Source organism: Anopheles bellator, chromosome 1 (genome assembly GCF_943735745.2).
Source record: "Anopheles bellator chromosome 1, idAnoBellAS_SP24_06.2, whole genome shotgun sequence".
Lineage (NCBI taxonomy): Eukaryota > Metazoa > Arthropoda > Insecta > Diptera > Culicidae > Anopheles > Anopheles bellator.
In genome coordinates this window covers 23,622,685-23,647,443 of record NC_071285.1, presented here as the reverse complement: position 1 = coordinate 23,647,443, position 24,759 = coordinate 23,622,685, and the positions used below count along the sequence as shown (strand labels likewise).

The 24,759-nt window shown below is 47.5% G+C and overlaps 1 protein-coding gene across 1 annotated transcript; it reads right to left on the bottom strand.

The window, feature by feature from the left end:
• Window positions 1-261: 261 nt before the first annotated feature.
• Window positions 262-23,518, bottom strand: LOC131214837 (CD151 antigen-like). Its single transcript, XM_058209171.1, has 5 exons — window positions 22,476-23,518; window positions 5,104-5,295; window positions 1,414-1,587; window positions 1,044-1,217; window positions 262-930 (listed from the first exon to the last, which is right to left on the bottom strand). Exons 1-5 carry the CDS (start codon window positions 22,794-22,796, stop codon window positions 787-789), a joined length of 1,005 nt encoding a protein of 334 aa, XP_058065154.1. The 5' UTR covers window positions 22,797-23,518; the 3' UTR covers window positions 262-786.
• Between the last annotated feature and the right edge of the window lie 1,241 nt (window positions 23,519-24,759).

The following is a 24,759-nucleotide window of genomic DNA, read 5'->3' as shown; positions in this document are numbered from 1 at the left end:
GAACTGAAGTGTTAGGAACTTGGTCCTCCCTCCCAGAAAACAGAGGTGTACCGTAATGAAGTAATGCTCAAACAGGCCGGCCGTGGCGAAAAGTAGGATTAGGGCGAACGTGACCCTCGTGACTCAAGTTAGTATTAGCCGTGTGCATGTATGCGTGTGTGTATGTGTGTGCCATTTCCGAAGACGGACTTCGGAAACGGCCTATAGAACGCGGTCCCTGGGGGGTGCCGTGCCGGGTCCGTACCGGCTTGAGTCCAGGCTCTTGTTTTAACCTGTAGCATAGCTAGCTGGGGCTGTTGGGTTGGAAAGTGAACTCGATTCTTCTTCGGCGCTCAATTTCATGTAAATAGGTAACAAAGTATAACGTATTATTCCTTGAAGTCTACCTGGATCTGTGTGGAAAGAAACCGTGAAGCCGACCGTGGTCTCTCTCTCTCTCTCTCTTGACAAACTTCTTTATTTTACTTTGTACACAATTATGGACTCGCTCCACACGCGACCTTCCCGGTAGGTACACCGGGGGCGCTTCCTTAACCGTTCCGTTTTTGGCAATTGTGGATTCACGTAGCTGGGACACGGCAGCCGGGTCGGGTTTTCCACGAAAACACGGGCTCCTGACGCCAGCTCCTGCATGGTAGACACAAAACTGTACATATTTACACACCCGGCCAGTCCGAGGCCGGGCGACTGCTTGTTTCATATGCGCTGATCGTCGTAACCGTAGATGAGACTGATGTTGTCCGGCAGCGGATCCATTAGTTCGACTATTGGATCCGCTGGCTTTTGTCAGTCGAGCACGTTCTTCAGCTTCACGTACAGCGAGCAGGACAGTATCATGCCGAACACCTGTATCACGCTCAGCCCCAGCCCGATGGCCCCGAGCAAGATCAAATGGAACTTCAGGTCATCAGTCATCTCGTAGATACAGCCCTACAACGAGAGAGAGAGGTGAAAATCTAAAATTGATCAACCCGCGAGAGGCCACGATGAGGTGGCCCTCTCTCTGAATCGATAGCACGCGAATGGAATTGGATGGTACGCACGGTGTAGTGAATGTTGCTGGGGCCATCACGTAACCCGCACCTCGGCGTGACGGTGATGCAGCACGAGTCCGGCACCAGGCGGCCCTCGGTGGGCCGTATCAGATCTTTTCGCCTCGATCGCAGCCACACACTGTGTCGCCAGTCCTCGAAACGGACGGCACCGCAGCAGGAGAACTGCACGGCCGCGCACGGTCCCGGGGCAGATTTATTTAACGGCCAGCAGGATGGGGATGCCATTCGCCAGCGATGGAGAGCGTAAGCAGGGAACGGGTCCGGAAACGGGAAGGAAGAAAAATGAAACAACATTTAATTACACTCGAACGAGTGTTTGGTTTGGGGTCCGTTTCGGGACACCCGGGACAATACGGACCTCGCGCTGCATACTGTCAATGGCCATCGTTTGCCGCTCGCTTACACCGTAGTTCGCCATGAACGTCGCGTTGAGGCTGTGCTGGAGCTCGGTCTCGATTTGCGTTTCGTACAGATAAGCTAATCCTCCGACGATCGCTTCCAGCAGAAACACAAACAGCAGCACGAACGTATACTGAAAGTGACAGAGAACCACGGATACCGTTAGAAAAGGGGGACAAAAAATCGAATGGGCTCGTATAATAAAAAGATCGAACAGAAGATGGAGCACGCAGGACACACGCAGGAGTTGCGAGAGAGAGGACAACAAATTACCATGGCACTATGGGGAATTCGGTTGGGACAGGCGGACATATTGGGTTTTAGGAAGAATCTACGGACAACATTTTATGTGTAATACACCATTTCAAGTACAATAAATAACGTTTTCCGATCTTTTAAGATGAAATGTTTGGTGAAAGTGAATACGTAACGTAACGGAAGAAACGAGCGCCTAAATGTATGCAATACAATTGCCCGCCCGTTACGCGCGAATCCCGAACCGAACCTTAAGCGTGAAATATTTCCCGAACACGAAAAAGCGCGGATCGATCCCGTTGACAATGGAGGATTTGGGGTTTTTGGCGGCCCTAAAAGCGGATAAGTCCCAACGGTAACGGACGGGCAAACCTGCATTCGGTTTGATTTATTGCGTCATAGGCATGGTGAGGCGGGCCTGGGCCTGGGCGAGTCCGGGGATCACTTATCGGTACGTTTATCATCTCGGACGATTTATCAAACCGGAGACCGTTCCGCTCTGTTGGCGTTCCGGAGTTCGTTCGGACCTCGGTCGGTCGGCAAGAGAAGTCAAAGTCGTGTCGGTTGGCGAGCATTAGGTTAGGTAACGTTGCGTCCAGATCATGACCTCGTGGCATCCCCCCCAACCAGGGCGAGTGACTCGGTCTGTGTATAAATCTTGTCCTGCAGCGAGACTTTGGGATCGATGTAACGGAACCGATTCGCGTTACTGTACACATTTGATTGTTGCAAAAATTAGTTCGGTGCATAACTTCGATTCGATTATTTATGTAATTGCTTTATACGCGATGCGGGCGATGTTTTGGCCAATTCTTGATTCGTCACAAATTTATTGATTCTGTCTAATGGCACCCATTTGCGTCAACAATTAATGTCTAATATACTTGAAAAGGCGCCACTAAAGATCAGTCATTCGATCTTCTTCTGATCTTCGTCCGAGCTCGAGCTGGCAGCAGCAGAATGCATTAATGATAAGCATCGACCCTCGAATAGAGCAGACCAGAAAACCTGGCCGAAACCAGAAACCGTTGCCCATTTGAGATGGTAAACCATTTCGACAGAGGCGCACAGATTGGGACCAAAGCACCCGGACCGAGGCCCGGGTACATTAGCATACGTCAACGTAATCGACGAATCAACTGCCCCCGACGATGATGGTCGATGGTCCATCAAAATCGCCTCTCATCATCGCGCGGTCCTCCTGTGGCAACCAGACCCGCCCGACCGGCCAAAGAACGACGTTCCCAACCGTGGCCAGCGGCTCCTGCTGCTATCGCCCCGAACCGATCTCGCCCAGTTTGCCTGATTTCAATTCCGAATGCGACGCGGCAGCAGCATTAGTCGGGGTAGCAATAAAATGAAAATCGTGACCGCGTGCGGACAGTAATAGAATTTAATTTATAATCGAACTCCGCTACTTTCTTTCGTCCCCGAGTCCCTTCCCCGGTGGATGCCGCCGCCTTTGTTGGGAGCTCTCGGGGTGTATTGTAATTGAACTGGCCAACCCCACTCGGGGGTCCCAACGAGAGGAACGCATGTTCCGACCGATGGGCCGATGGTCACCACGTGACAAGGTGTTTATGGTACGCGCGCGCGTTCGGCAGCCTATGGCCCTCCGCCCGATGAGGAGGTAGTGGATGATGAGACCAACCCGGCGGGACCAGCACCAGCTGTGTGTGTGGGGGGGTATATTTTAGCATTCGAACAGCAAACATTAGCCGAGGCGTGAAACAGCGAATGTTTGGTCACGGGGTGGCCTTCGGTACGCGCAAACACGTATCGCACGCACGTACGGCCGACAGCGAATGTCACATTAGTGCCACCGGGAATTTGAGGTTATGTAAAAGCACTTGCGGGTGGGGGCAAGTGGGCAAGTTCGGGCGCTGGGGCTCGGGTGGGGCCACATAGAATAGAGCGAAGAGCGCGCATAACATTAATTAATCGATTATAAACTTGTCGCTGGGACGTTTAATTGAACATACATCAATGTGATTAATGGTGGGGCCGGGAATTTGGGCACCAAAATGTGGTGGGGTGGGGGGGAGAGTGGACACACGCGGCCGGGGTGATTAGCTCCCCGACAGCAGCCGGGACGGAGCGCCGTTACGCACGACTGGTTCTGATCCAATTTCGATGTTCCACTTCCAGGTCGGAGTGGTATTTGACGGATGGTCCGAACGGAATCTCCGACAAATTCACTGATCTCTGAGCAGTGTAGGTTGACTCTCAGGAAATCATTTGTTATCTTTCGGCCCGGTTTACGAGACTGCGCCTATCGAGGGCAGTCCGCGAATGTCCGCGGATCAGACTTCATGTGGAGGTCGTACGGGACACGGAACGACTGGAAAAAATTAGAATCTCCCTTAGGGCATTTAGACGTCAACGTTAAGCCCCCGCAAAACATTTAATTTACTTGATAAAACGAATTGATAAAACAGGGTCCAAAACAGGATAACTTCAGCCATTAACGTTAAACTCACCTCGCTTTAAAATAAGTTTACGAGTGACGGTGATCTTTAAATTAATCTACTTAAGAAACTGAAACATGGCAGATTTATAAGGAGTTTGGTGTGCGGAAACACCGAAAGCATCAAAACTTCTCAGCCTGAAATTAGCATTCCGTTTCACGTAACTTTGCCCAGCAGTTACACTGTTCCGCCTTCCGGCGCCGGTTCTGGCGAAAAGTTTGGGCTTTCATTTACATTAATCATACTCGGCTCACTGGACCACACTCTAAACAGCTTTAAACGGCACCGGCATCGGTTGCTGGAACCCCAGCTGGAAGTTGGTCAAACGCGTGCAGTGAAGGTGATGAATGTGCGCGATCAAGATGGACCAAGAATTTATATGCACCACGGCCCCGACATTTGACTGTGACCTGTGTTGTAGTGGCCGTGGTAATTATTCATCGCAACTCAAACGATCTGCATCAAAGACCCATTTGCGTGAGGTCGGAACGCTGAAGATACCGAAGATGCCGCCTAGGCAATGTGGCCAGGTCGGATCAGATGCCACTTCTTATCGAACGGTTCCGTCTTGAGCCGCACGTTTACCGAGCCGTCAGCATCAGCTGTTCGGCGTTAGTGCTATCCGGAATCAATCGAATGATTAATAATTCATTGCTTTCAACCACAAAGCCGCAAACAGCTGCGAAGGAAGGAAGTTTGACTGCAAACCGGCTGCACGAATATTTATGAACGTCGTCATTGGAAGCGAACATCCCGGAGTTGGAGCTGGAGTGATTTCGGATTTTTTAATCGGAATCGTGAGATTGTGGGAATATTTGGAATAGTTCACCAAATGGCCTTCAGCCGCTTTCGTGAATAATGTGGTGGAATAATGAAGGTTTCGGGATTACTTTTGAATTACTACTCTAGGCAAAAACGATACTTACTATCAGCAGCACGGCTCGCTGCTCATGCCAAACGCCACAGCATCCCAGAATGCCTCCGGCCACTGCCAGTACGCCGGCGGCCAGCAGAGCATAGGTTCCGATGGCATAGTTCGTGGTCGACAGGAGCGATATGTACTGATGCTTCCAGAGCACAGTCCACAGCGTGACTCCGATTATAACCAGGCCCGATATCTGCAACGAACGAATGACATTCAGGCGGGTCAGTTCAGTATGGAAGAATTTAGTGACAAAAGTTCAAAATTTAATTTAGTTTAATTTTAATGTTTATATAAACTAGGCAATTTCTTCTCAAATAGCGTTTCTATTTGGTCATTCGTCATAAGTTAAGTTTGTTATAATTTAAAGTGCTACAAAGTTAACAAAACTAAAAGCTCATGTAAGACGTGTCCTGATTGGAGCCTTTTGCCCTTACCTAGTGGCCTTTGGGCTCTATCACTTTGAAATGCCAGGTAAGATCCGGTAGCGTCTGTTGAGTACGTAAATCGGATGAGTGAACTACCAATTGGCTAATTTGAATGCTTTCTCTCACTTTCAATTAATTCCAGTCGAATCATATTAAAGTAGTTTAATTATATACATTACTTAAAAATAAATTGCATAAAATCAATTACAAGCCGGAGAAGCGGCGATGTCCGATTTTACATGATTAAATCGCACACAGCTTCGGTCCAAACAACTTCACGAGACGATCCGGATGACGATCGAGGCCACAACGAACGTTGTTCAGCTATGTGCCCGAACGGAACCCATTGAACAAATTGAATTGATGGTATTTTAATTGACGGAGCTCCCTACATTTTCCCCACGTTCTTATCTTAACGTTCCCCATTTTTTTTCGGGACTACACTCGGCGTAATCCAAATTTCCCGGTTCTGCGTTCCATGAATGCTGCATCTTTCGGGAATGTCGATTCGACTGTATGCTCGATTTGGGTCGATCCTGTAAAACTGGGGGCCGAACTTCACCCAAAAACGATTTCAACGATTTTTCTCCCGTCTGCTCGGTGTCCAATAGACGTTACAGTTAACGTTTACGGTTCCTGGTGCAGGCGATTGGCGTTCCGACAACGAACTCTGAACGAAGCTACTTTGCAAATGCCCCGCCGCAACACGACTCCGGGCGGGTCTGGATGCGCTCTGGAGGACGCCAATCGAGGCCGTATTGAATTAAGATACAGAGATAAAGATGGCCGACGCCGGACCGGGGCCAGTGTTGTTTGCTTTAATCGGGTCGCTGGCCAACGGTCCGGGACGAGAAAATCTAGAAGATGGGCCGGACCACAGGCTTTCCACGAACTGCCCGTGTGTCATCGATTCTGCCGCCGGTCGTAAAGCACATAGTGCTTATGAAACTGGTGTGTTACTGGAGAGGGCCTAGAGGTTCGTGATGGTACAGTATTTACAGTTCGTTGCGTTGCCGCCAGAGACTTTCAGCCATCTTCGGATCGGACCCCATATCGGCCCGACCGTATCCAATCAATCGAATACTATTAGGATAATAAACGTTTACATTCAAATACAAGGACCGGACTGCGATCGCAATTTCGAAACGAACCCAGAAACCTAATCGCTCTAGCCAAAGACGCATCTTGATAGTGCCAAGCATTGGCCGTAATTGCAAACAGTTTGCGTGCCATCTGATATCAGGAAAAGCTCCGGTCGCCTTCAGTCTAGACTATTCCGACTCTACCACTGAATGCCTAATACTTCAGTAAAGTAACAAGCATCGCAAAACAAACAAGTGAGACTTTATGCGACCGGTGCTAACCGAAGCCGTGTTTAATTTCTATTAAACTGTTGATATACTGTATTCACAGTGACTGGTTCCAGTGGATTTTCCCACGCCGGAGGCTAATGTAGCATTCCCAAAGCACCAACCCACGAACCTGGCATCGAGTGGTCGCCCGGAAGGCGCAACCCAGCTGGGCTCCCCAAATTAGGTGCTAATGATTCAGAAAAATAGCATCAGGCCCCTGGGGTGTGTACTTTTCGTTTGCATCGACATGCTTTCTCGATAGCCGCATGCGTTTCGGGGGCCGAAGGCTCATAGACCAGCCCAGCACAGGTACCTGTGTGTTGACATTGATATGTTTACAATTTACCACAAGTGTACTTTGCGACTACGCCAAAGGACACATCTACGGTTCAGTGGCGGACGGTGGATCCGATCGAGGTATCGAGCAAGTTGACCTCTCTGCTGTGCTACGAGGCTCGTCAGAATGTAATAATATTATATTCCACAAACAATGCCTCAGTTCTATGCGCCAGCCAAGTGCCAAGTGATAGGTTAGTTATCGATGTGCTTGTCTATTCGAGTGCTGGAATACTATTGATGGAACTGATGGAACTGGAACAATAATTGATTGTTGAATACACTCATTTAAAGGTGAGAGTGAGAATCGATGCTTTTCGGTGAAATTTACTGCCATAAACATATTGGTCTTGGCATATGGTCGTAGGGAAAAGTGAGTTGTATTCGGCTTGTGTGTTGATTTGGACTTCGTAGGGATCCTTGTAATATTTCAGCAATATTATCTATTTGTTATCTATATCCTTACAATTCAAAACTTCGAAATTTTATACGAAGTTACTATTTTATCCTGCAGATTTATCAACATTTTAAACATGAGAGAAAATTATTTTCATCTTCCATGTTTCTTGCAAAATCGTGCATTGAAAGTGTCTTGTTTCGTTCAATCATCCTGAAAGTTTTTCTATAGTTTGCAACTGGATTCTAAGCACGGATCACCGTCAGCCGCATTTGTACTGACTGCGGCTAAGTGTTGCCGTTTCCTTTAGCCTGATAATGGTTATAATTTGCTTGGCTTTTTGTTTTGCAAGAATTAATTTAGGGAATAATGTTTTCAAATGCTCAAAATGTAGAATGAAACGTAAAACCTTCTTTATATTAAGACGGGTTGGAAAAAACCATAAACACACTACAACCTGTCTCAGTCGACGGAACATGCACAGGATGCCGATGCCGGGCCCTTAATCGATTTTGCATTTGGCAAACCTCTTGGCACCCGAGCCCAGCTGGCGCAGCAGAATGCCAAAGCCATAAACCATGCGGTTAGCCACCACAACCTCAGGCCGTGGTCGCACACACGACTCGTGCAGCCGGCGTACGTTGATAAAACCGCAGGTCAATGAAGAATCCAATTTAGTCGGGGAATCGGAATAATTCATCGTAATTGCCCCTCAATGGATCCGAGTGACAAACAAACGGTTCTGCATGCCGGGCCCAAGTAAATTGCCGACCCGGCCCCCGGTGGTGATGCATTCCAGACCTCGCATGGGCCGCAGCATTATAATGCTGGTAATTCATCAAAAGGCTCGGCAGTGGTGCGGCAACACCACGACGCAGCACCGGGACACGACACCAGCGCACGCGCCACGCTCGGCCGGACGGGCACGTCAGAGGGACTCTGGGTAATAGCAGTGTGCGGGACTTACTTCAAGTGGAAAGTAAGATCGATTCGAATCTCGGCTTGAATGCACCATCCCGCATGCACGCTTACGTCAGCAGGGTCGGCCCACGCCCCGGAGGACCGGTTGGCGACGGCGGTTCAGATCAAGAGGCTAAAGTCGCGCGGCCACCCGCCACCAGATGCCCGCGGAAAAGGGTCTGCTGCTGTTGCTGCTGCTGCTGCGATTGTAACTGATTAGCGTCCGCCGGAACGAGCCTCTCGGCCGCATCTGAAAGGATTGATATCGGCTTGGGAGTGCCAGGCGCCCGTTTGTCACAAGTGCTGCCACTCAGAGCGAGAGAGAGAGAGACCACTGGCAAGTGGTTTGCTTTGCTTGCTTAAGTATGCTACCAATTAACGACGGGCGGCTTTTACGCGGTCCGCGGGTTTCTGGCAGGCCAAGTGATCGATACGTGCGCCTTGCGCTGCGTACTGTTACTTTAACTAGCCGATGTTCCGCTTTTTCTCGCTGAACTGTAGCAGAAGTCAAAGATGGTTCAATGTACGGGAAAGACGAATAAGAGCTATTGCAGGCATGAATTTCATTTTAATACCTTACAGCTTCAGTTTCAAGAGTAGAGTAACACACGAAACTTTGGTTAAATTTCTCTTAAATTTCATTGATATACGAATACAACATTCGAATGATTGGTTAACGTAAGTTGTAGGTATAATTTGAGAGAGCCATATGGGAAGCAAAACAATAAACAGTTTCACTTTAATGCAATTATTTGATAGTGTGAAACCCTAATTCAGAATACTATTGTGGCCAAAAAGTATCGGGAATTCATTCATAACTCAGGAATTTTATTCTTCTGTTCTAATTATTCTTCTAAATTCTTGTAAGCACCATTTAAATAACCATTTGTTTCATGTGCTGTCTCATGTTTCATGTGTTCATGTATTCGGCTCTTATGTTAACTATTGACCGTAAAAAGTATCCAGGGAGCGGCCTCTTGAGTTTAGCGATTGGCCAGAAGTCATATAAAGCTCTAGTCAGGCTCATGTGGTGGTACACAGCCGATACAAACCCTAAAATGTGATTTTCTTTTAACAGTTTGGCTCTATTGTTAAAGGATTCATAATGCACCGCACCACGATAATCGAAGACAATCGGTTCCTGGTATTTTTCGGCCATAGCATGCTAAAAAAAGGCTTAAAAAATGAATTATATTAATACTTGTTTTTCACACTAGACTAATATAACAACAGACGTACTTTGAAAGATATCAATATTTGGGCTGTCATATTCCCTGTCTAGGAAATTGTGGAACTCACACATAACTGATTGCTTTGCATTTCCTGGTATTATTTGATTTTAAAGGTGCTACACGCAAACTCTTGTGAGCGACGTGTAAAACTTTTTGCCGGATTTCTTAGAAACTATCGCGGAACATTTAACATGTAAAACACGTGCAATCGGTTGTTCCCGCCCAAGAACTTGTGAGATAAAAGTAAGCCACCCGAGTCGTTGCATGATAACCGAGTCGCAGAACGGAACGGAACGTTCACACACCGATCTACCCAAACCGGGGCCATTTTCCAATTCGTTTTCGGTGGAAGAAAACGCGAAAGAACCAAAACTTGTCTATCACAAAGTCAAACAAACGCACCGATCCGTAATGTTTGGATAGGTTTTATGGTTGGCATGTTCATAAATTCCGCCCAGTTTTTTTCCCACCCCGGAAAGTAGAGTAAAGCAGAACTGGAGCTCTGGCACATTCCTAGTCGCCTAGTACTGTTTGTACTGTCGTAGGTACATCCTATTTGCTTTGGAGTTTTATGTCGACAGTTTTTTTTTTACTGTGATTAGGTCTCGGTGACTCGGTCTGACCGTTGACGCCAGCGGCCACGTTCGGAACATGCTATATTTCACTTAACATGCATATTGATAGTGAAGCGAACGTATCCGTTTTTTTTTTAATTTTAAGAATCAAGAAAGAGAGAAAGCCCCGCAACCGTGGGGTGCTCTACTGTGCTGGAATCGGGCCATGGCCAGCATATTTTTATCGAAACTCGTAGCTCGTATCATTGACAGATATCGAATACGGTACGGTTCTGCACCGAAACCGAGCACCATCCGTGCGCGGGCGGCATCAAACATCGAATATGAATTTCTTTTAAATTGATCACGACTCGGCGGCGGCAGCCGTGGAGCATGATTTAAAGAAATAAAATTAGTCAATTCGGTAGGGAGGCCGCCAGCAAGATTCATCACGTGGCTTAGAAGTCAAAGTTTTTATGAGTCTTGCTTTTTATTGATAATGTAATGCTAATTCGTTGAGTTTTCGTGTCTTGCCCTTTGTTCCGCTGCGTTGTTGATCGTAGGAAGACCACGTGCCTCCGAAATTAAGCGTTCCGATTGGGACATTATCCCATTCCACATTCAACGCACAGGTTCGAACCGTGGAAAAATGTTTCGGAATAGAAATGTTTTGTCTTTGAATAATAAGGCTTTCGTTGTTATTGTAAGTAGCGCATAAATTCAATTTTACATTGGTACATAGCTTGCTTCAAGGCCTCAAGAGTGTGTTACGTTGCTGCAAGATCATCAACTAGAGCCACGGGGCAGCTTCGCTTCTAGCGTCAAGATTGTGCCATTCGCACGATTCCACGAACCGGTGTTATGCGTGGGTATGAGCATATTTTACCAATTCTGCGGTAGCCCAACCGTGGGCCGGTGTGCGCTTCGGGCCGACAAAATAATAACCCGAGCCCACGAAACAAACGACGTATGTTTTTTGGCGGGGCCCAAACCGTCGCGGTACTTCATCCTTCACGTCCAACCTTCGTCGGGGCCAATCAAAAGCCTTGGGTAGCCTGGACGATTCAAGAGGCTCTTCTAATTTATTCAAGTGCTCTTCTGAAGAGAGATCTGCGAGCAAGCTCCCAAAATAGACGGCTATTTTGGGGCCCTTTTTTCACGACTGCACTCCATGTTCTATGTTAGAAAATGGGCATTGTCACGATTTTAATGGCTAAGTGGAAGCGATTGCCTCAGCATGTTTTTAGATCGGGATGGCATCGTTGATCTTTCAATGTCCGTTTCACAATTATGCATCCAAAAGATATCCCGAACTGTGCGACAGGAAGATGATTCTTGTAAAATGAATAGGATTTCTGCCAACAACAGAAAACCAACAAAAATATGTTTGTGCCCATGTAAAGGATTCATTGCGAAAGCGGAATCAAAAGACGCTCACTGCCGGACACAATGACTTGAGTGAAAAGCCTTTCACCGGAGTCGGAGAAGTTGGGCTCCCGAAACGAGTTACAGGCGGTGGGGAAAACAGGACATTTCAAGATTATTAAACGACGCGTCAAATGTGCCGTATCTTCCGCTTATTGCGCGCCGCTTTGTTCCCTTCGAAGCTCGCTTCTTTGAAGTGCACGGAAGTGGCATCAGGCAAGCGTTGGAGCGCATGCTGCACAAAAACATCGGTGCACCGCGGTGCACTCAGCACCAGGAACGCATTCGTTGACGGTGCATCCAGTCCAGTGTTCATCGAGTCATCAGCGCCCATCATAAAGATGTTTGCCCGACCGGCTACGTGCGCCCGACAGGACCCGGGCACGAGAAGGCACTCTGGACTAGAAAGGCTCCGCGTGAAGTGGCTCCGTCTCCGCTGACGGGCTGTCCGTGACGAAAAGCTCGGATATTTCTGCGGAAATATGGGGACGTAAAATTCATCAGACACGCATAAAACGCTGCGCCATCGCGCTGCCAAGGAGAATGCTGTTGAATGCTGACTGACCCGTTCGTCGTTCGTTCTTTTCCTTCCACCTCTAGAAAATTGTGCTATTCGAAAGCAAGCATAAAACAGAAATAGCACACGAAACGCTACGTTCAAGTTGTATTGAAGCCATCTGCTGAGAAATTGGATGCAATTCCATGGTTTGTCCCTTCGCTGATGGTGGTCTGGCATTCGAAATGGTATTCTTCTATTTTTGTAGTAAATTTCAAGATTTTCTAATTGGTTTTACATGTCAGTAGGAGATTCCGGCACTGTTTTATTTGTTGCAGAAACACGATGTGGAGCATAAAACGATTGGTACATTGAAAAAAAAACTTTTTCATTTAAAAAAAAAGATATTTTGAATGAGCCGTTGCAACATTTTATGTAATGTTTGATCTGTCTTCAGGCTTATATAATTTGGTTGTCTCATTTACTCGTTTTTACTTTGCTGATGGTGTTTTTGCATTTAAAATGTAAATTTCTCAAATTTCCAAAATAGTTTTCCACTCTCGTAGAGATCTTGTTTATTTGAAAAGCTAGCATAAAATTAAATTATAGTTTAGTGTATGTTCTGCCTTATTTCGCTCTCTCATTTGTTCGTTCGTTAATTATCTGACTGCTCATGTCGAGAGTGTAATGGTCGCGTTATGGACGTCCAGCAGCCGATTTTGCTGGTGTCTCGAACGGCTAATGGCATTTTGTGTCATGTTCAGGCAGTTGCAAAGACTGATTGTGGGCATCCTAATTCCGAAAATTACACCGAGTGCCTTTTTTGAAGTTCTTCAGCGGCCGAGGATTCTATTTTCATTGGAAAGCAATCAAAGCTAATGGAACACGACCCTAAAAATGGCCCAACCAGCCCCGGGCAGACCGCAGCACTATGCGGGCTTAGCGAAATTTAGAGCCATCATAGAGAGGGCCTCACGCGTAGTGGCGTCTCGATTTCCAAATAAAACCTTTCCATTCCGTTTAATTATTTGCTTCACTCGAGTCCCATTGGCAGCAGTTGGGTCGTTCGAAGGCTTCGAAATTGGTCTAATGAATGATGGCAGCAGCAAGTATTTGGCTCGCATTCTCCCGCGAGTCCGAAGCGTTTACCAAAGGGCGCTCGGTGGCGCGTATCGGACACACTGCGGGCGGGTCCCGGTGGTCTTCCCCAAAACATGCACCATAAATAACGGACTGGTCTGGTCTGGCCGCCCAGAGTCGATCGGAGCGGTAGCAATTGGTTAGTAAATAAAAAGCTTTAGTCTTTCGGTACGATTTATGGTTGACTTCCGTTCGGACACGTGGCTCCCGGGGTCGCCCGTGGCCACATCGGGTGTGTCCGGGAATCCCCAGTATTGACGTCTGTGCTGTCACGTAAGCGTAATGAACCGTCCGACGACGCACTGACGTAGACCCGCACACGGTGGTAGATTTCGCACTGATTCCCCGGACGAAACTTCGAAGAACTCGTGCCGCGCGGCTCGGGCCAGGTCCTAAGCGATGAATCTCCCACCGTGGGGCGCTGTTGATTGGTACACTGACGATGCCGGGCCAGACATGGGCGCAGAAAAAGTATAACTACTTTCGGACCAAACACACCAAAACAGAGACCGCACTGGACATCCGCGTGAACTTTGCCATGCCGTGCCGTCGGAGGGTAATAATTCTTCATTTGCTGCAGTCGAAGGCATAAATTAGTGGGTTGGTACACTTTTTGGGCCGTTCCGGGGTCTGACCGGGAAGGGTCCGGGTAGGTCGCTTTCGGTTGGCTGGCCCAGTCACGATCGGTCGATCGGCCGAACGGGCCCATAAATTACACGATTCCGTGGCGCGCTTTCCAACGATGACCGTTAAACTTGTGACAACCATGGTGCTCTTCCCGCTCTGGCCGCCATTCCGTTACGAAAATGGGCTCCGTTTGAGTGAGTTGAAGGAATGCAAAATCGATAGGGGCGAAGAGTGTTTCGAGGGCAACAAGTAACCGTGGATTTGAATTTGTCTCTGTACGTCAATTTAATATTCCATTGCTCGACAAAGACGAAACACATACAAGATGAAGAGAAAGCTTAAATAATCAGCGTTAGGGTGATGGATTAATTTGGTCTTAGTTGAGTTTGCTTGTTTTGAAGTTGAATTCCTCATCGAGCTTCGTTTGCCTTTCGGACAAAAGTATCAAAAGTAACATAAAAGCCAAACATACGCTTTTGAGCATGAATAATGCGCGCTCCGAGCGTCAAGAGCTCCAACCCCGGCGTATTAACAACTCCACCTGTTGCGGCTTCTTGACGCTTTTCTCTCTGGGTTCGTTTACCCAATGGCCGCACCCGTACACTGTAACGTTGCTGTATTTATTTTTCCTCATTTCATATCTTTTCGAACGCGGCCCCCAGATAATGTGCCATATGTGCCATGGTTGGGTGGTTCGCTATGCGTCACTCGAGAGATGAGGCTTTCCGCATTCTTGCGAGGTTGACTTTCGTGTCGAGTAGTGTCTGTCTGAGAGCATGGACGGGAAGTTCCACCCGTCAACCGATGCGAGACCGGCCGGGCCTGGTACGCTGGAGCGAGTACGAATTGCGGCCCTGCTGTCTGAAGTAGTCGTCGGACCCGAGTTGTCGACTCCGAGCGATGATTTCATGAGCCTAGAGGTTGCTTGTTCTCGACCCACCTGATGACGGCGGTGGGGCACACTTCACGTGTGCCTTTTGCGCCGACTTTATGCTTCGTTTGCTTCATAAAACATGCTTCAGAGGAGACTCATCTCTTTGCGAGGCCGCTCCGTCGTCGTCGTCGATGTCGGGGCGCACGAAGTCAGGCGGAAAGTAAACCGGTCACAGCAGCAGCAGTCGGATGAGGTAAATCAAATTTATCGTCATTGTTTAATCATTATTTGTTGTCATAATTACCCGGGCGTCCGGGCAAGCGACAATGAACACGGGGCTCATGTTCTGGCTCATGGCCGCTCGAACCAATCGCTAATGGCAGGATGGCAACCGATGCACGATTTATAGGCGCTGGTGTGCTGGTAGTGGACCTGCGTGGTCCCGGGGCTCAGGACATGGACTTACAACACGGATTACTGTAGCGGATGCTGTACAACAAGTTCAACAACGGGCTGTACCCGGTTCAGCGCATAGAAATCAGATCGGAAACCGGTTACAACCATTACGTCGATAAGCTCGTCCGATAGCAGTTTATGAAGTTGCAAATTATGCAAACTGCCACAGCGTCACAAATGGGCTAGATGCCGTGGGTTTGTCCTCGACCTTCGAGTCCAAGATCCAATCCGTTGCAGTTTAACAAGGCGATAATCAAATATTTGACCAATTTATACTAACAAACTACAAAAGGGTCATGCATTCATCTGTCTTGGCGATCAGTAAATTGGATCACAATTAAGATGGTACGATTAAGCATACGCGTTGGAGGACATGCTCTTCGGCCCTTTGAAGTGTTGTTCAGCTGTTGTCTGTTGCTAATATGACCCACCGATGTAATCGACACCCACATTACACCTGCTCGAGTGATTGTTTATACTGTGCCAGTACGAAGGAATCCCTCTATCCTACGCCTGTCCACTAATCGATGACGCTACCACAGAGCACCATCAGGTGGTGGACTTTGCCAAAACAAACTCCGGAATCGTGTCCTGGATGCGAACCAGGCGATTCGGTGCCGGTCGGTATCTGTTACCCAGATCGATTCATTAGACTCCGAGAGCAGCACTTTATCACCGGCCCGACACAACAACGGAGCAACAAGTCACGAGTACCCAAGAGAGAGAGAGCAGGGCAGGAGTCGCCGCCCAGTGTAATGGGGCGAAAGATGGTGTTGTGGTAGGAAAATGATACTTCAACGTCTTCTGGAATCGAACAGAATTCTCTAGACTTCAAACATTATCTCAATATCCCAAAAATCCAACCCTCTCCAACAGTGTTTACCTTACCCGGCCAGTGTGAAACGTGAAGTGTTCCATTCTTGGCAGTCGAATAACGAGAGCTATCGATCCTCCACACACCAGACAAAAAACAGGTACGAACGAAACAATAATGACACAGATTCCTAGACCTAGACTTGTTTGTGAGCCGCGGTGAGGTAACGCACAGCGGGTTCCGATCGAACCTGTCACATCTTTATTTGATCACATTTGTAGTCCGGGGCCCGGGGAGTCGGGTGTGACACCTTCAGAAGCCCCAAAAGCCCCTGCCACGGTGACGGCGGTTTTCGTAAGCCGGTGTCGCCAGCCGAAGCAAATACTTGCCCCGGCGGACCTGGTTAGCTTTTCGACAACACCAACGCCTGGATCGAATTTCGAGACTCTTCGAGTAGCGCCCCAATCGATCGGCGGCGTGGGTTGATGGAATAGTTTTCAAGTACAAATCAAACACAGCCAAAACCACATGCCGCTGTCGCTGCGCGGTGGTGTGTCCGTGCTCCGGAACTTCCTTTCCCCCCCCAAACCGGGAACACTGGGTGTGGTAGGCACTTTAGATCGACGACTTGTGCGGGTGCCATCGAGGAGCGGACCCGAAAGAAAATAGTTGCACACAAATGTCCCGATGTTTGTTATCCCGGACCCACCAGTCGTCGTTTGCGGGGTTGCACCCGTTACGATCTCGGTCCGTGGAGGACTGTTTGTGCAGCCGCTTCGTGGTAGAAGTAGTAATCGCCTGTGTACGGCTTTTAAAACGCGCTTGCGGAAATTATGTGCGAACTAACTAACGAAACGGGACACGCCGGTGCAAATACATGTTTTCAAGTTCCGGACCACAAAAAAGGTGGACCGAATCGAAAGCGATGCAACACCCGATACGTGGCTGGGGGTCACCGATGGCGTCCGCAGAACCTGAGGTCCCGACTAGAGAACAGTGTGCTACGGAAGCCGGAACGGAACGGGCGCCGACTGGAGAAAGCGGATCCGTCGGATTTCAGCGAGATCCAATTTTCTCCCAGAGGGCACCGGGTGGCGTTCTGGCGCTTCCGGTTAAATGATAGATTTGACAGGCGGCCCGGGCGCTGTCATTTGGTGCTGATGTGTGTGGCACACGATATTAGAGGGCACGCGGACGAAATTCGATTCGTAGAGCCCCAACACGAAAGTCATAATTGGCACCTACACGTCAGGTGTTGCTGCTGATTGAATGTGCCGAATGGGTCTGTGAGGGGTCTGCACTGCAGATAAAACGGAGGGAGTCGATTCTGGCGCTGGGGCTGTTGTCGCAACAATGCGGTTGTTGCTTACATGCAATTTAAGCCCCGCTCAACCCGAATGAACCCGCTGGAACCGTTGCAATCCATTTCGTACAACGGGGAAACTGTATTTACTAGTGGTGACTTCTTGAAGTAGGTTCTTATTACGTTTTAATTTAGCGTAGATGGTCATATTTCAAACAATGCTGTTTTCATTTTAGCTAACACATCGCTCAATAAGTCCGTAGGATAGCTTATAAAACAACAATATTTTGATATAATTTGTATTTATTCATCAACATAGTCTCCTTTTAAGGCGATACAGTCAGTCCAACGCTTCTCTAACTTTTCGATACCATGTTTGTAGAACGATTTATCTTTCCCTTCAAAATATGCCTCAGTTTCGGCGATGACCTCCTCATTCGATCCAAATCTCTTTCCCTGGAGCATCCTTTTGAGATCCGAGAACAGCCAATAATCGCTGGGGGCCAAATCTGGCGAGTATGGTGGATGGGGCAACAATTCGAAGTGCAATTCATTCATTTTCACCATCGTTTTCATTGACTCGTGACACGGTGCATTGTCTTGATGAAAGAGAATTTTTTTCTTCTTCATGTGCGGTCGTTTTGCGTCGATTTTAGCCTTCAATCGTTCCAACAATGCCATGTAATATTCGCTGTTGATTGTTTTACCTTTCTCAAGATAGTCTATGAACAATATACCATGACTATCCCAGAATACGGAGGCCATAACCTTGCCAGCAGAAGTTTGAGTCTTTGGGCGCTTTGGGCGGCTTTCACCGGCTGGTGTCCACTCAGCCAACTGCCGATTTGACCCAGGAGTGAAGTGGTAGATCCATGTTTCATCCATTGTGACGTAGCGACGAAAGAAATCCTTTTTATCACGGTTAAATAGGGCCAAACATGCCTCAGAATCATCGATTCGTTGTTGTTTTTGGTCCGGTGTTAGCAAACGCGGCACCCATTTCGAACAAAGCTTCCGCATGTTCAATGTTCAATGTTCATGCAAAATGGTAAACACACTGCCTTCTGATATCTTTACAGCCTCAGCAATCTCCTTCAATTACAATTTGCGGTCGGATAAGACGATTTTGTGGACTTTTTGTATGTTTTCTTCAGTAACTGCCGAATTTGGGCGACCGGAACGTTCAGCATCATCGGTGTTCGTACGACCACGTTTAAAGTCACCAAACCACTTCTCAACCATTTGCCTCGATGGAGCAGAGTCCGAATAACATTTGTCAAGCCACTGTTTAGTTTGCACGGTATTTTTTCCCATCACAAAGCAATGCTTAATGAGCACACGAAATTCTGATTTTTCCATTTTTTTCAATTTACAAAAGTTGATTGAATTGTTCACACTGTAACTTGGTAAATAATAGTCCGAATGTCATGAAACTTTGACAGATATCGTTTGAAGGTTGGTTGGTACTGTCTAAAAATCATAAGGATTCTGTATTTGTTTCGCCATCTATATGTCATCCTGCGAACCTATTGAGCGATGTGTTAATGATAACCATTCAAACGACGGTTTTATTTTATTTGTTTGTTTAGAAAAGTCATCAAGTCATATGCCTAAATGACCGGCTTAGAAACTTCGAATATGTACGAAAATCTGAATGTTAAGAGTAATTCGCTCAATCGAGGATCGCACAACATTCAGAAGTAGACATGCAAAAGTCAAATGAAGACGAAATAGTGTCAAAGCATAAGCAGAAGCAATGGCTAGAAAGCTTTAAATGCATGTTGGGTAGCTCACCAACCAACCACTAACATGCATTTATTAATATTTACAATAAGACAGAATTTTATTATTTGTTTTTATATTTTTTGTGAACAAAGTGTGATAACTCAACTATATTGTCAAAAATAGTGTAAGCTTTTAAAATAGGTAAACTCATGTTGAGAAATCCAGAAGCCAATCGAAAAGTAATTGGGAAAATCATTTAGAATTTAGCAATTAAACAGACGGACAACAGAAACATTATTAAAATTATTCTTGAATCAAACCATCATTAATCAGCAGCAAAACAATTGTTATTGTTGTTGTAAATAATAAAATTTTTGGATTTGGTTTTATAGCTTTTCACACCATAGTTTTAGCATTTTAGTTTGTAAATCTGCAAACCTTCGTGTAACGTTCTATCGACCAGTCGGATCATCCAGCTTTAATTATGATACAGCTGTGTTTCACCGCGCTCGTTGGCCGTAAGGTTCGGGATATCTTCCGGGAAGGTTCATAAAATCTGCATGCCGGAGTGGAGGCTTTCCGAAAAGTTTTCCGAACCGACCCGATAGCAACAAAGCCGAAGTCGGGAAGTAAGTGAATAGGTAAATATGAGCCACGGTATGTTGTTGGGAAGAAAATGTTTCCGTCCGTCCGGCCGGCTGCCCGAAGCGATGGGTGTCAAATTGGGGCAAACAGTAGCGTTGTGCGGGTATAAGAAAATTGGCGTCCGCTTCGCGTCCGGAGATTTCCCGACAATAATGTGCGGTATCCCTCCCGATAGATTATCATCCGCTATGGCCCTGCCGTAGCTTCTACTGTCGTTTCTCACTTTGCAGCCGGCGAGTCCAAAGACACCGGGCCCGGGGTCTGCCGCCAAGTGGCACTCTTGAGAAAAATATTTCAAAACATGGGAATACTCTCGATCCTCCTCGGGTCATGCATTCCAATGGTCATCAATTACAATTTGTCAGCGAGTGTTTTAAGAGTCACTTAAACGCACAGAACGAAGGTGTCCCTCGGTGGGTTCCTTCATTCTGATTACGCTGCCACGGACCCTCCGGCTGACTGTTAGAAATTGGGGCCGTCGGAAAAAAAGTCGGAATGCCTACGAGCATTGCTGATGCGAGAGTACATGGCGGGCGAGGATTCGACGTATTTCTGGTCATTTATCTCCAATGTTTATCGTTTCTTTCGCAAAAAAATAAAGGAAAGCCACGGACACTTTGCATTCAGACCATGGCTCAATTTTGGCCCAAGAGGTTTCAACTTCATCTGGCAACATCGGATGATTTGTTTTGATTTCGTGAATTGAAAACATTCACGGGGACCGCGGGACCGAACGGCAAAACATGAACATCCCAAATATGTAGCCACCCGTGGGCTCCGGAATTGTGCTGATGTGTTCCGCTGGTGCCGTTTGACGTTGGATTAGATAAACGACAACTTTATGGGGACCGTTTAGCAAACAGCCGACCGGAGGAAAAGAATTTTGGGGCCCCCGGGCCCCCCAACCCTAATAGGGGCACGTTCGGCGGTGGAGGAGCCTTTCGCTCGAAATGTTTCACATTCTGCATGAGTCAGTCGAATTGAAATTATTTAATATGCCTCGGGCGCTTGGATATCGGCACGATGGCCTTTTTTCGCTCTCTCTTTCTCGTTCGTTTGATAGGCCGCAACTGTCAGGCGCTAGCAACATGTCAGATTAAAAAAGGCTTGAAACCAGTTCCAATACTCCGGGTGTCCCTCCGTGGCCAAGAGCGGCGCTGTCGAGCGATTGAGTGGCTCGACACGGGGAAGTGGGCCAAAAACACAACCTCTAACTCTCATGCGGACGAGCAAAGGGGTTCAGAGGTTCTGATTTATATGCTGGCCAATATAAGTTGGGATGAAGTTTAATGGCAAAGGTTGGAAATTTTATTAACTCCTCTCTCTCTCTCTCATTTGAACGTACTTCAGCAAAACGGAAAGTAATCAGTTTGGTAGCGAGTTCATATCACTATCGTTCATAGCTCAGATCTCCGCACATTAAGCGCTTAGATTAGAAACGCGTCAATCGTTGAAATCGTTGCGTGCGGAGTTTATCTGTTGGCAGTCGGCAGATGCTCTTAAGCTAAAGAGAAATTTAGTAAATTCAGAGCTAATTAGCGAAAGCTAATGGCAGCTCATTAGACGTAGTTGCGCAGCTCAGCAATTAGCACCGTGTCTGTCCGAATCGCAAAGCTCCTGACACAAGCTGAAACCAACTGTCGTTTCACTTTGGCAGCCAGCTCGGTACTTAGGGAATTTTGCAGACTTATCTGGTTTCATTTGCCATTAAAATAAGGATTCCAAGGTCAGGGCTGCAAGGGCATAAAGTACCTTGTCCATACCTTTTTCAAATCAAATTCCGACTAGCTGGAACGTTTTCATTTTAGACTGTATTCGGTAAGGTGTGATAATTCATCAATAATATAAATTTTAAAATTTGCCGATATTTTGAACCAGAAAACATGGGTCGTAACTGTAACCAAAAGGCATTTGAAAATATTTTTTCCTGTATTAAATCTAAAATGTTGAACAAACAAACCACAAATGGTCTGAAGGAACGGAAATGGAACAGTATGGTTTCAAAATTGTAATAAAGAGTAATTGATAACGCTCTAAAAGGGTAACGAGTTTTGGTTGGTAAATATTTACTTATCAAGTCTACCGTTGGGACCATGCACGGTTCCGGAAATGATTTGTAAATGTTGTTCATCGATAAACCACAGATGTTCGATTCCGATGGAGTAAAACGATTTCCCATAAAATAATGGCAGATCATAGTAAAAAATAATGAAGTGAGAAAAACACTGCCCAATTTGTTTCGATTTTTTAGAAACAACTGTCCTAAAATTGCCAAGAATTAGAGTCCAATGTAGTCCAAGTCCAAGACTATATCCAAATGCACAATTTTGAGATCCTTCAAATGGATTGTAATTTTATTGTTACAATTTTAAACTATTTAGGTTTTTATTTTAAGTTCGTCTTTCCTAATGTTTTGTTTGTTTAACGGTTCAATACATTAGTTTAATAGTTTCTGCGGGAATTCGCATAAATAAATGCAGCATAAAAGGTTGTTTGATCCCTTTGAAACAAATCACCGTTTTTAAATAAACGTTTAACTGCGATACTTAAATCCAGACTGTATTGTTTCGCCAACGACAATCACGTGTCCGACCCGACGCGCAAATACTTACCAAAAAGATGGTGTTGAATATGTGCAGCGAATACTTTATGAAGTTAATGCTGCAGCAATCGGAATCGCGCGTTTTCAGCTTCGGTGGGGTTCCGCCGGGCGAGGGTTTCCGGCCCGAGCGCGACCCACCGTTCTGGCCGTTACTGGTGCCCGCACTGACGATGACGGGGCTCGGGGGCTGGTGGCCCTTCCGGCCACGCTGGCCCACCGTCGACGGGGTGCCGGTCGTCGTGTGGCCCGCACAGCCCAAGGAGTCTGGATCGAACGGCTCGATCTCGGATGCGTCGTCCGAACCGAGAAAGTGTCCCATCGTCGAGGACATCTACGGACCGTCCGGCCCACAGCCACAGCTCAACAAAAAACTCTTTTCTCTCCCACCCCCACACACACACACACCGACACAAGTTGGGAAAACTTCTTCCTCCACAAACACAGACACAATCTCGTCGCGTTCGCGCTGGTTATCGGTTATTTATGGCACGGGCAACAACATAGGCACTGGAACAGGCAGCCCCAGTATAATCGATTTGGGTTGGGGTCTCACGGACGAACCGACGGAGTTCTAACGAGTTCGCGATGGTATCATAAATATTCTATCGTGTTTGAGGCACGGAACTTACCAACTTGGCCGACCGGGGTTGGCGGTTGGGCCAACCAAGCTGCCGCCGATAGCCCGACCGGCTTCAGGGTATTACCTTTCTTTTTTACACTTTTACCTCGCGGCCATGGGGATGGCCCACGCACAACTGTCCCCCCCGGGGGGACGACCTCAGGGTTGTCGGGGAGCTCGCGCTTTTGCGTAGAGCAATGATTTGTGGGCCTGTTCGGGGGGTTGGCCTTCAATTCTTCGGTCGGGTCGAGGAGACGGACGGACGACGCCACGCCACAGTCTGCTGGCGGCGCGAGCGTTTTCAGGAGATTTCGGAAACCCGGACCGAACGCCGGAAAGGTGGTCAATTAAAATCTGCCATCAACAAACGGCCGCCACCGCAGGCCGTCGTCGTCCTGTGGATGTTGGAGACGGTGCAGGACATTACAGGCGTTTACTCCCCGCTCCGGTTGCGCACCGGGCATTGTTTTAACGATTGTTTCGTGACCGGCGGTCCCACTGGAATGGTGGTGACGGCACCCCAACGTGTCACTGGGAGCGGTTCTGGAGTGCGGCGAGCTCCGGGGACTCCCCGATCGAATCGAATCGAAGTGGTGCCTGCCCGTGGTTGGCGATGGTGATGACGGTTGATTGAATGCGTGGTCGCGTCGTTATTAAGAGGCACCACCACGCCGACGTCGTCTTCGGTCGTTTGGACGAGATTCTAGACCGTGGTTCTTCTTAATTCACGCCGCTCGATGCGTGTTTTCGTTTGATGTCGTAGTGCCTTGGGACTTTGGAGTTAAACTACCCTTCAGCCAATGCAACCGTGTAGGGATTTTTCTCGAATGGGCAATCCCGCGGTCACACGTAACGAGGATCTGAAATTAAGTTCAAAAGAGAAACAATAGTTAGTTGTTCAACATAAGACTAGGCAACTAAAACAAAATTATGACCTATGCTCACGAAGCAACAGACATGATTCAAGTTTCTCCGTGAATCGAAGTGGATCCAATGCATTCTGCGCTGTAAGATGAAGGTTCGGAAAAGGATTTAAAAATTGCAATGCTGAAATCGCATTTTATTCCACCCGACAGTTGAGTGCATCCCGGGCCGGTGGACGCTTCGCCGAACGGCTTGACTCATCATAACCGTTGATTCCGTCGAACATTGATCACCGGCGATTCATCAACGTGACTGCCACCATCAAAAACCGGGCACGGCAAGCACGATGATAACCATCGCCAAAGTCATGCTTCGATCAGCAATAAAGAAGCCGCCCTTTTTAATCATCATTACCGAGAACCGCGACCGACCGACAGAGGTCCAAGCTCCATTAACCCTCGGTCGCGGTCGGTCGCGCTGACGAAGTGGCACGTCTCGTGTGAGAACCTTGCGCCACTTTTAAGCGGCCCGGATTCTTGCGTTTGTTACAGGAGTTCGGGAGGCCTTGATCACGTGTTTATTACAATCGTGCACAGCCAGCCAACAGCGCGAACGAAACCATTTCAGAATTCCGCCGTGTAAAGCGCAGCCTTCCAAGAGCGGAGCATCGATCATCAATGATGATTGGCAGCATCAATAAATTTTCCGGGAACACTGCATGAGCGCTAACGGTACAATGCAGAGCCCGAAGGACATAAGACCGGAGACGAGCATAATATGGGTAACAGACCCGTAAAGAATTACTACATTC

Coding starts and splice junctions, on each gene's coding strand:
- LOC131214837 (XM_058209171.1), bottom strand. CDS start 22,796: ATGTCCTCGACGATGGGACACTTTCTCGGTTCGGACGACGCATCCGAG. Junction 1,218..1,413: donor TTGACAGTATGCAGCGCGAG/GTCCGTATTGTC, acceptor GCGGCCGTGCAG/TTCTCCTGCTGCGGTGCCGT. Junction 931..1,043: donor CCAGCAACATTCACTACACC/GTGCGTACCATC, acceptor CTCTCGTTGTAG/GGCTGTATCTACGAGATGAC.